Source organism: Hyposmocoma kahamanoa, unplaced genomic scaffold, assembly GCF_003589595.1.
Source record: "Hyposmocoma kahamanoa isolate Upper Pololo Valley unplaced genomic scaffold, ASM358959v1 224, whole genome shotgun sequence".
In the NCBI taxonomy this organism is placed as follows: Eukaryota; Metazoa; Arthropoda; class Insecta; order Lepidoptera; family Cosmopterigidae; genus Hyposmocoma; species Hyposmocoma kahamanoa.
The window spans coordinates 6517583-6530148 of NW_020653743.1; the positions used below are offsets into that span (position 1 = coordinate 6517583).

Sequence of the window (12566 nt, forward strand, 5' to 3'; positions counted from 1 at the left end):
ATACAAATATTTCTCCCAGCCCGGGAATCGAACCCGGTATTCTTTTTAACAATACCAAATGACGGGACGAACAAATTGTGCGCCTGGTGGTAAGCGACACGCCTACCCATAACAGTTGCAGTGCCAATCAGAGCTTTAAATTGCAAAAGATCTTACGGTCCCTGCCACTGCGCTCGTCATCTTGAGACATAAGTTAACAAGTGCCATGTGCCTGTAATTTCACCAGCACCTTTACCGTTCCCAAACCGGAAGGCAGTAATGCTCACGTTACTGCTTGACGGCAGCAATAGGTATGGTGGCAAAGTTCTCTGGACGAACTGTTTCATAAGGCGCTTTACTGCTAATAAAACTCTGCGTACAGTCCAGCAGCAGCTTTTGTAACCGTTAAAAGTATATAGGTGGTGATATGGTGGCAAATCTTTCCCTGATTAAGTGTATCAAAAAGAATGTTCAAGCAGAAGCTGCAAGAGTGTCTTTTAAATATGCAAAAATTGGAAATATGAGTGGCTAAGGTGTTTGAGAAAAAATAAATAAATTGGATGAAATTAAATTGGATTGAATTGAGTTAAATTGAATTGAAATTAGATTGAATCAAATTGGTTAGAATTGGAATTGAATTACATTGTTTTGTTTTGGGTTTCTACGAGTGGCATGTCCCTATAGGGTCCAGGCAGAATACCAGCGCCGCGGACAGTCGCGTCATTTATGCTGAGTCTGCGTCTTTTTATTGCCATGGCTTCCAAGAGAGATATTTGTAGAAGATATTACTGTCTTACGTCTAAGTTAATGTCTGTATCATGTGTCTGTGTATGTATTTGTCATGGTGGTGAATAAAGATTTTATCTATCTATCTATCGGTAGGCAGTTGGTAACGAACCTACTACGAACAATAACCACCGAACAATGTATGTGATCACACACATAGTACAGGAAATTCGTCACTTTAAGGCCAAGTAAGTATTGTATGGTTGTGTGGTCCATTATTTCTATTATTATGTGCACAAAGGCATTAATCATCATTCATTAATTATCACACGAGTTATCATAAAATGTGACGAGACTTTTGTCATGTCACATTCAAAAGTGTGAAATCAATTAAGTAGACCAAGTTAACGTAGCAGCTTGTGAAAGAGTTCGTCGAGGAAGTACTGCCATCATACCTGTTTCTGCCGCCAAGCAGTCATGTGAGCATTACTGTGTTCTAGTTTTGAAGGGTAAGGGTTACAGCCACATGGAACTTGTCAACTTATGTCTCAGGCTAACGGGCACAGTGGCAGTGCCTCTAAGATCTTTGCGATTTAAAGCTCTCAGTGGTACGGCAACTGTTATGAACAGGCGTGTAACCTACAATCAGGCGCACGACATGTTCGTCCCGACCCTTGATATTATAAAAAAAGACCAACGTTCATTAATTCCAAAATTGTAGCATGAAACCAGTTCATTTAGTAAATCCTAATGATTTAACGTCTAACATCGTCGGCCAAATCATCGCAAACGTCATCATAAGCATTAGAGTCTATTTTACATTAAAAAAATGTATTGTACGTACCTAGCACTATAGAGACTACTACCGGAAGAAATTCCTGAATCCCTTCTTGTGTTAGGAAGACCAGTTTTTATTTCAACTGCTACACTCGTGCTGCCTAGCTCAGTTCGACCTGCAATTCCACCTCCTGAAAACAATAGGATCATCGGATACTGATGGACAAATGTTTTTCTTTCAATTACTGTCATAACAGGAGCAGTCCTGAGTCCAGAGTCCTGAGTCCAGAGAGCAGGAGCACCTCTTATATAACCTTGGTAAAGAGAATCATTTATTTCAAACCATTTATGATCCATAATAGTGTTAGTAATTTATTAAGTACCTTTTTCTCACGTTCTAAATTTAGTAGGACAATACAACACAAATGTACCTAAAACTAAACAGAGAAAATACCACATTTAAACCACTATACTACGTATATTTAGAGCTATGCCACACGATGCCTTGCGGCGCCTGAGCGGCGATGCTCCGTTGTGCTGCATATAAATTGTAATAACATGCCACACGGGCGCTCCCGTTGCGTTGCAACGTCGCAAGGCGTGCGCATCGGACAAGGGGCCAGGAGTTGCGGTGCAATGATAAGCGGCGTTACGTTGCGGCACCGCGCCGTTTGTGTGGCACTCGGTGCATTGAAATTATAGCGTTGCGATGAAGCAACGCTGACGCAACGCACGTGTGGCATCGCTCTAGATGAAAAAGCTTTAACACTATTTAATAAGATCCGGGCAAAGTTCTCTAAAAATCATTCGTAAAGGACATTCTGTGTAATGTGGTCACCACCAATGAGTACTATTTCCGAACACGCTTCCAATGGGTAGCATTGCCATAACTAACGCATTTGTATTTTGGTAACTTTCGAGATGATGGCACTTAAAGTATTTTTTTCTTTAAAAAAATTTACCCTGATTTTACATGTAACAATAAAACTGAAACTAAATAGGATATAAAAAATCGAATAAAAAGGGGTTGTAGATCTTGTTTCGCTGATCCCAACTATGTGAGTACCTTGATTTCGGAAAAAAATGTCCATTAAATTAGTTATGATAAGGAGGACAGAATGGTTTATGAGACTTCTTACCTCCACCCATATCAGCAGCATGCGGCGGCGGCATGAGTCTGCCAACGCCCATCTTGTTACCGAACCGAGGCGTGTGATGATGAGCACGAGGTTCTCCAATGGCCACCATAGCTCGGAGCATTAAAGGCAATTGGCCTACTTCACCTACAACTTCTTGTTCCACCTGTAAATAAAGTATAAGGTGAGTACAGTAAAGCTCCTCGTGAAAGAGGTCGTCCAGGACTGTATTGCTATCTTACCTATTTCTGTCGCCAATCAGTAATATGAACATTTCTGTGTTTCGATTTTAAAGGGTAAGAGTGCTGGTGAAACTAGAGGTACAGTGCCACTGCTCCTTAGATCTTTGTGAGTTAAAGATTTAAATGGTACTGTAACTGTTATGGATACGCGTGTCGCTAACCACCGAGCGCGTGTCACTTCTTTGGTTATTGATAAAAATCATTTATGTATTTCATGTATTTAGCACCCAGGAAGATTTGTAGGTTAGGAAGGTCAAGTTATAAAAGGTACAAACCTCTCCATCTAATCTGAAATAGGGTGCACCGTTCTCGTCACTGAATCCACCAAGTCCAGAACCTCCGAAGTCCAGCTCACCACCACATTGAGCTGACAGCTGAAAATAAGGTTTACAAATTCCCCTCATTAACAACGTAATTATACTCTTCACATAAGCTGTCATCTGTTTAAAAATTGCTCTAACGAAAATGTGGTCCAGATTTTAAAATTAGGAGTCGCAAAATGCCATACACAACAAGCAAATCGACTCATCCGAAGAACAGAGTCCGATGTGATTATATAGCGAAAAGAGAATAAGTAGGTACGTTACGAGAATAATTTTCTTATTCAAACTAAGGCCTACGTAAAGATGTTTTGAAAATTTATATATCTTATTTCATTTTGGAAATATAAAATCGAGCGACAGTCGATCTGACATCCACAGTGAAGAAGAACGAACGAAATGTACTATGTCCTGAGAAAAAGTAGTCTTGCACATAGATCTTTGTTCCACGGATGAGTCGAAATATGTAATACTTACAGCTGTGTATACCTACAGGCTGTAATCGTTAAGTGTGCCCAGACACAATTGTTAAATTTAATATAAAGGGTATTAAAAAACTAATATGAAAGTACGTTAACTTCTCATTAGTAATGAGTAAGACGATATTAATAACATTTTTAAATGAAATTAGAAATATCCAAAATTTTAACGTTAAACACCCCATACATTAAATTTTATTCCTGTATACATCAAATACTTAGTCACATTTTAAAATATAAAAGTTAAAATAAATAATTTACTTTTTTACCGTCTCAAACTATCCACTGAAAAGATAAATTCAAATTGTCTAATAGTTTGTGATCCTTACCTGATGTGCTGGTGTATGAAGTCCATGAGGAATAGGAGAAGCAGGGCTCTCGCTTTTGACAGATGCAGATGATGTATGGCCTCGGACGCCCAAAGGTACTCCTCCTTCTTCAGAGCGCGGTGAGGATCCAGCCCCACCACCTCCAGACTCTGCTGAGTCGTCTCCACGACTGCATCCTGAAATATAAACATTGATGGTATGTAATTAAATGGAACTACAAGAAATGACAATTTCTTGAGGTAAGAAGAAGTCAAACTAAGTGAAACTAGGATCTATTACGAATTGCCAAAACTTACCTTTGTGTTTCTTACTGGCATAAAACTCAGCACCATGAACAGTTTTTACATGTTTCCGAAGTGACGACGGATCTGTATACCTTTTTGTGCAGCCAGGAGCTTTACATACGTAGGGTTTCTAAAAGAATGAACAGATATATATTTATATTACTAGAAATTAAATTATAGTAAGGATTGTCTGTACGATTTACAAGAACTTGGGTACGCTGTACGAGGCTTCATTATGATAACACTAATTGTTGCAGGCATCTAATACGTCACGACAGTTTTCGAACGAGAGGCTGGAGACGAAGTTCTTTAAAAAGTTAATGCAGACACTGCATCACTATCAGAATAGTATCGAAACTCAAGATTAGGGCGCTGAACGGGGTAACCTATCACAAAGTCGAAAATTTTTTGTCCGAAATAACGTTTGTTGGAATTTTCATTACACCGATAACCGAAAAATAACGAAACAGTTGTTCTTTCAGGATATGTTGACTGTTTTGTTTATCGTAAAGACACGAGTTAGGTTCGGTTAAGTTAGGTTTAAAAGAAAAAAACATTTTCCTAACAAAATGACCAAACGTTATTTCTGGAAAATGTCATTTCTGACTACTGATAGGTAACCTGTCACGATAGACAGTCGAGATATGGAACCAGCCTGGAAGCTGTTGCTTCCACTGCACTCTAGCAGACTTCCTCTCTTTTTCCGCATTATGTTTAATATATTTAAGGGCGAATTACCATTATGTCGTAACATTTTATTTATTGTTGAATGGCTTTTGTCGTCGCGCCCTTAAATATGAAAAAGAAACCTTCCCAAATCTGTTTTATTAATGCGCAGAAAGAGAGGAAGTCTCCTAGATAGGTTCAATAAGCTAAACGACACACGTGCATCTCGGTGACCGAGCCGCTGATGTTATACTTTTAATTGTTATTATTATACTAACATAGTTATTAAGGCTTTTATTTACCAACGATCTATGGACCATTAGGTTGTCTAGATAGATATTTAATTTTATCTTTATGTTATTTAATAATTCTTTTCTGTCCTGAGACAGTAGGTAAATAAAATATTAAACAACTTACTTCGTTACTATGAGTCCTATTCTGATGTTTAGCTCGATCACTAGCGTTGGAGAAAGCCTTAGCGCAGCCAGGAACTTCACAAGTGTACGGCTTTTCCCCTGTATGACTGCGGAGATGGGTTTTCAGGTTCTCTAGACGAGAATACGCTTTGCAGCAGCCTTCAAACTAAAAAAAAAAGATTAATTGTAAATCTACTTATTTATGGAGATTTTTTTGTGAAACAACTCCACTAGTTTTCTTATGATTATGAATTCAAAGATCGAACACACAGAAAAATTTTCGTCGACCCGGTGGGACTTGAATCCACGTCCATGCTGCACCGTAGCATTCCTCTAGCTACGGGTCCAGTTATCGAGCGGTCGAAATTCTCCTATGTGTTTTTGTTATAGATCGTTGTACTGAATTTTCGGCATTCGTCGCCGCTAGTGACATCTAGCGAGAGATTTTTGAATAACCTTCTCTTCGCAGCCGATACCTAGTAAACCTACTTATAAGTAACGTTACATATCATGTCTTAACTGATGATGGTACTTACAGTACATTTATGAGGTTTCTCCCCAGTATGTCTCCTCATGTGAACAACCAGCATATACTGAGCTTTGAAAGGTTTTTCATCACGAGAGCAGCCGACCCAGCGGCAGACGAAAGCTTTTTTGCTCGCGTGGATGTGGTCCGTGTTTATGTGTTTTACCAGGTCATCTTGTGTTGGAAATTCAAGCTTGCAGTCCACCTGGAAGAAAAATTTTGGGTAAAATAGGAAAGGATTTTTATCCAAGATTTTAATAATAATAGAACTATAGAGTTCTTAGGTTTTCGCGATTGTTACACATAGGAAATTAAAGGATTTTTCCGGATTTAAATCGCGTATATTTGGTTTTTCAAACAAACCGACGTTTCGGGCCCTTTACAGGTCCCATGGTTACGGTTGACTGAGGTGGTAAAGTCTTCAACCAATTATGTCTAATATTAATGTAAACCACCCTATTTTTTCACTACAGTTACAATAGTTATTAATTAAATGCCTTATTTTTAATTTTACGAAGAAAACATTCCAATTTACTCTACATTAAGTTTTACAAATTATTTTATTGAATGAATTTTTCGTTAAGTTCAATTTATTATTAATTAATAATAGAAATTAGAATGAACTAAAACATATTAATTAGTACTGCAGTCTTATGTTTGTTTGGGATTTTTCATCAGAGGAAATACTGGATCCCAAACTGCTGGTATGGAGAAACCATCTTCCTTGTTGAAATTAGGATGTTTTTTAATTTCAATGGCCTCTCGCAGCATCCTGGGTAGATAACGGACTTCTTTTGCAAGGACCTGGGGTTTGTCAAACTTCGTTGAATGTGTAGGTTTATCCATGACATGCTCACAGACTGCAGACTTGTTTGAAAAAACAAATATACGCGATTTAAATCTGGAAAAATAGTTTCATTTCCCAAATAAAAGAGCTCCTAATGAAAGAGTTCATCTAAGGAAACATTTCCCCTTTGCCTATTTCTGCCGCCAAGCAATAATTTGAACACAACTGCGTCCCGGTTTTGAAAAGTAATAGCGCTGGTGAAATAACAGGACTTATCCACACTACGTTTCAGGGTTAATTATTTTTGCTTTTTAAAGCTATGAATGACACTCTTATCTCTGGCGTGTCGTTTACCATCAGGTACATGACTTGTTCGTCTGGTAAATGCATAGGCATCTCGATGCATCCATCGACTGCCAGCAGCTCTTCGCAAATCGTCACTCCATCTGGCCATAGGGTGTCCTACACTACGTTTTCTCCACTCAAGAACGCGCTTCCCTCATCGGTATTCGGTTCTTCGACGGATATGGCCAGCCCACTGTCACTTCAGCTTGCTTATTCTACCAGCTATGTCGACGATCTTAGTTCTTTGTCAGATAACCTCGTTCCGTGTCCTGTCCTTCAAAGAATCTCCGAGCGTGACTCGTTCCATAGGTCGCTGAGCAACTTTCAACTGATGAACTAACCGTATCGTCTCGGCTCCGTACGTCATAAAAGGTAGAACGCACTGATTAAAAACCTTTGTTTTCAAACTTTGCGGTATGGGTGACGAGAAGACTCGACGTATTTACCAAACACTGCGCAGCCAAGCTGAATCCTCCTCTTGGCTTCCCTTTCGAAGTAGTTTCGACCCAATCGCAAAATCTGCCCAAGGTAACAATGTATTTGGAAAATGTATTAAAAAAATGTATTCCAAAACAACTTCAAGAAGGTGGCCATTTGCTACGATTGGTCTTGGGACAATATGATCATTGACCATGACTTTCGTTTTATCCAAGTGACCACATAAGAGACCAATCCGTTGCGAGGCGGATGCTCTGCTGTCCAGCATTTGTTGTAGCTCCTCCAGCTATTCCGCCATTAGGACTATGTCATCTGCGAATCGCAAGTGTGAGATGTATTCGCCGTTTATTTTTATGTCCATCCTTTTCCAGCCCAGCGTCTTAAACATGTCTTGCAATGCGGCTGTAAACAGTTTCGGGGATATGACATCCCCCTGTCGAACTCCTCTGCGTAATTAGATGGGCTAAGATTGCTGGATAAGAAAGTCCACTTGGCATCGCTGTAAGGATTCCAAGACAGCCCAGGTCTCGACGGAATCGAACGCATTCTCATAGTCCACAAAGGCTAGACATAGGGGCTGTTTATACTCTTCTGTATAATCAGCCTCATTGTGTGTATGTGATCTATAATGCCGTATCCCTGTCTAAACCCAGGCTGCTCCAGTGGCTGAAACTCGTCGAATCTTCCGGCAAGACGATTCGTAATGACTCTAGAAAACAGCTTGTAGACGTGGCTCAGGAAAGAGATGGGCCTGTAGTTTTTAAGTAGACATTTATCTCCCGTTTTAAAGAAGAGAACTATACTATCTTATGTTCCACGCCTGAGGAATTCACAGTAGATAACAAAGTTAAAGAGCTTCCGAAGTTCTTTTATAACAGGGACTCCTCCAGACTTCAGAAGCTCTGTAGTAACTCCGTCTTCACCTGGGACTTTTCCGTTTCGGAGCTATTTTAGAGCCAATACGATCTCGTCTTGGTTGATTTCTGGCAATTCGTCAGAGTAGTGGCCTATGAGGGTAACTCTGGGCTCATGGTTGTCGCGTTGGTCACGAGGAGCATGTGCAGCGTACAGCTGGCCGTAGAAGTGTTCAATCTCGGCGGGAATCGCCGGCTTTGACGTTACAATTCGAGCATTCTGTGTTATGAGCTTCGTCAGGTGGCTCCTTCCAAGCAGCTGAGTGAATACTTTGGATCCTACGGTTTCGTTCTATCGTCTCCTCAATGAGGCGAGTATTAGAAGTCCGAAGGTCACGCCGTACCATCTTCGCAATATGCTTATTTAGATCTTACCGCTCTGACGAAGTGTCCTAAGTTACTTCTCGTCTTTTTGTCATGAGCCGTAGAGTTCCTCGTCATTGTAGCCTTGTAGAGTTTCTGGAACTTCTCTGAGCCCTCCATGGTTTGGAGTGGATTAGGTCGGAGCGTGGACCTCACCAAGCGACTTCTTTCAAGCTTGAGATCGATATTCAGAGAACCTCGTACAAGTCGTTGATCAGATCCAGTATTAAACCTGCTGATCACGGAAACGTCTCTGAATATGTGCTTTTTGTCCGCCATGATGAAGTCTATCTCATTTTTAGTCACATTATCGGGGCTTTGCCACGTCCACCTCCTTTGGAGCTTCTTCCGAAAGAATGAGTTCGTCAGGAAGAGCCGCTCCTTTTCGAGGGAGTTGACCAGCATCTGACCCCTGTGATTCTTACCTCCATAACCATGTGAGCCAACTTGGGATTCGCCTAGATTCTGGAGTCCCACTTTAGCATTAAAATATAATGCAACGGAAAATAGAAATCATAGCAAAGATAGAATCAGGCAATTTTGGTTATATCTCAATTGTAATTTTAGTTTAAGCTCGGATTTATGTTTTAGTGAAGATGTAGAGACATAAAAAATAATTAAAGATCTAAAACTTCCCCTGGTCATATTTAATAGTCTCCGTTTACGATTAGACCATGGTCTTTTTAAATCTTTTTTTAAGCGACACGCCTGTCCATACCAGTTAGCAGTACCACTCAGAGCTTTAAATCGTAAAGATCTAAGGGGTACTGCCAATGCGCCCCTCACTCTGAGACTTAAGTTTACAAGTCCCATGTGCCTGGTGGAAATTATCACCAAAAGCTTCTCCTTGTTCTTCTCAAACTTCCCCTGGTCATATCTAATAATCTCCGTTTACGGTTAGACCATGACCTTTTTAAATAACGCAGAAAAGAGTTCTTAACAAGATTTACCCAGTGACAATTGGTCTCAATAAAGTCTCCCGGCTCGTCCTTCGAATCCAGGCCATCGTGAACGGTGCTCTCAGCTGCGGCAGACAAGGGCTTGTTGCTGTGGTGATCTCTTGACATCAGACTTTGTGGTGATTTTCGCTGGGTTAACGCTGTTGATGCGCTGTGGGACAATACAAAAAAACCCTTATTAATTCATTTTATTGGGGTCATAATCTTTTTGTCCTGAGATCGAAAAAAGTGATCACGTTTGGTAATGTTTATTAAAAATAAAAACAAGTTTTCTAATTACAGATGAATTTTTAATTTCGGCAAATAGTAAATTTTATGGATCGATCTAAAAAGGATTTTACCTATCAGCTTCCATGATACTAGTGACTTCAGGATGCTGAGGAGGCTGCTGCAAATGCGAAGGTGGTGTTCCATCTAGCCCAAGGCCTGGCCTGACGTCCACTGGTCCACCCATTAGAAGTTGCGTCGGTGAGGATATGTGTGATCTGAAAAATGAAAATTAGAATTAAAATAGAATTCTAACTTAAGAAATTGGCTTAAGGCAGTCAGACAGTTTTTCCCGCTTCTCATCCTGTGACTACAGGAGGAGAAGCGAGAATAACTGTTTTGCTATATCAAATCTTTTAGGTATTTACTATTTAATAATGGTCTTACAAAAAATATACCATATACCCATTGACTTGCAATTATATGGACGTCGGGTCCGCGCTAAAAAGTGTCCGAACTTATAGGGCGTTAAAATCGTATACAGAGCGTCATTCACGCTTTAGTCTGCGTTTGTTCGACTGACAGCGAAGCAAGCAAAATAAGACTGTACTGCGATGACATTACAATTTAAATTCAACGTTTTTGCTTTGTCATATTCCTTTATATGTCACTACGTTTAAATAGGTTGACTTGGGACATTTTTTCTTGGTTTTTGTATTAGACCCGTCGTCCATTTATTTGTAAGTCAATGCATATACCTACGGATATTGTCTAAAGAATGTGCTAATTCGTTACACGATAGGATATACTTTACCCGATCATATAACATCCTGAAAATATGATAAAATGAAAGTCAACAACTAATTATTTAAGAATAAAATAACTAACTTTGTACATAATTTTTATGTGGAGATATTTCTCTTGAAGTACTACAGAGAACCTGCTAAATTTTGGTTTTCAACTGAAGCTATATAGTTATTAATTTCAGATTAATCCCAAAATTTGAAATTTTCCCAGCGGTACACGCCGCGCCGCTCGTTGCCTCGTCAGTCGCCATCGGGCGCTTGTCGACGGATCTATGTCAAATTTTCTCCGCCTGTTCTTTATTTTATTCGGATTAATATACAGCGCGTGGATTGCGGGTCTTCCTTCCGACCTTCACACCTCACCTCCTAAAACCTAGGCTCGCGTTGAAATAACTCGCCTTAAAGAAGAGTAGGTTACAGTCACATTCTCCATCCACATCATCGTCATCCATTGTAATACATTTCAGTTATAATATTTTCCTTGTTTACATAAATTCACTTCAACAAGATACTGCAATGCTCACCTATGAATACCAGCAACCAGATGCGCATGCGCGGCATGATGCGCAGCTGCAGCCGCAGCCTGCTGGTGCGCAGGATCCAACAGTACTCCACCTGCGAGTACTGCGCTACCTCCCACCCCAGCACCACGCGCCAACAGCTGCTGGGCTAGTGATGCGTGGGAGAGAGAAAGCGCTGGTGATATTGCTCCTGAAAATAAAAAGATATTATTGCTCTTGTTACATGGACGTAAACCTTTTTTGACCAGCTTAATGCGTGGTAACAGTATTATGAGAATATTCAAACCTAAAGAGACAGATTAACTCTACATTCGGATAGCCCAAATGTCATGTCCATAAAAAATTATAACAAACCGCCTAATGTATTGAAAAACGAAACCAATGATAGATTTTTTTTTTAAACTAAACTAAAGACTTATTAATAAATAAATGTTTTCCTGATTGGAATCTTTTAGCAAAAATGTAAATTTGAAAACAGCCTAATTACTCTCTTCCCTTCTACTTCGTTGTGCCCAAGAGGGTCCATGTTCTGTTCTTTGTACTATGGTACCTTGTATACCAATGTGGAATGCAAATAAACATATTGAATATTGAAGTTCTATGAAGTAATACGGCGAACACTTAGCCCCCCAATTCCCTACATGCAGACTAATTCCTTGAATGCTAAAACTCGGCACATCGTCGACCTCATCAGGTAAAGAATATATCGAAAATGGAAGTCAAATGCGCACTTATTATTTTATTTAAATTCCCTTTAAATTTAAAATCAAAAATTTAGTGTTGTTCAATCAATTAAGACAGCTTGGTGTACTTATTATCTAACCTGCAAGTCTCTTGTATTTCTTTCGTTGCATTCTACGACAACTTCGCAATCCAACCACCAATATGCAGCGGTTCAACTGTACCCCAGAACTACATTGTGCTATAGTTATATTAGTAACTTTTATTAACTTACCAGCACTAAGATGTCCATAGCTTCCAGTGGAAGCAGCTGAAGGAGCCCTAACAGCAAGACTAGCTGGAGATGCTCTGATCACTGCAGCCAAGTCTAGCGATTCCGCGGAATATGGACTCCAAGAAACTGCTCGCTTTCTATTCACTGAAGCACCAATGGCTCCTCCTGATAGCCTGAGACGAGTTGGTGATGCTATCCTTGAACCTGAAAATATTTTATTTTTCGTGATAAGAAATTGAGAACATTGTATGACAAGAAAGTATTTTATTTTAGTAGCTGTAGAGCTCCTTGTGAAAGCGTTCGTCCAGGGAAGTACTGCCACCTTACCTATTTCTGCCGCCAAACAGTGATGTCATCATTACTGTGTTCCGATTTTGAAGGGCAAGTGTGC

At 39.8% G+C, this 12566-nt stretch overlaps 1 protein-coding gene across 4 annotated transcripts in view; it reads right to left on the reverse strand.

Moving 5' to 3' along the window:
• The window catches only part of LOC113228149 (transcriptional activator cubitus interruptus), a 179992-nt gene that overhangs the window by 6032 nt on the left and 161394 nt on the right, over nt 1-12566 (reverse strand). For 2 of the 4 annotated variants that reach the window (XM_026461359.1, XM_026461357.1), the window contains exons 7-17: nt 12176-12379; nt 11224-11410; nt 10028-10171; nt 9678-9837; nt 5891-6085; nt 5356-5520; nt 4285-4402; nt 3989-4164; nt 3136-3234; nt 2622-2784; nt 1550-1673 (exon numbers count right to left, since the gene is read on the reverse strand). In XM_026461359.1, coding sequence (XP_026317144.1) covers nt 1550-1673; nt 2622-2784; nt 3136-3234; nt 3989-4164; nt 4285-4402; nt 5356-5520; nt 5891-6085; nt 9678-9837; nt 10028-10171; nt 11224-11410; nt 12176-12379 — 1735 coding nt within the window. Of the gene's footprint in view, nt 1-1549; nt 1674-2621; nt 2785-3135; nt 3235-3988; nt 4165-4284; nt 4403-5355; nt 5521-5890; nt 6086-9677; nt 9838-10027; nt 10172-11223; nt 11411-12175; nt 12380-12566 lie in introns of those variants that run through there. The other 2 variants (XM_026461358.1, XM_026461360.1) reach the window with 2 other exon arrangements.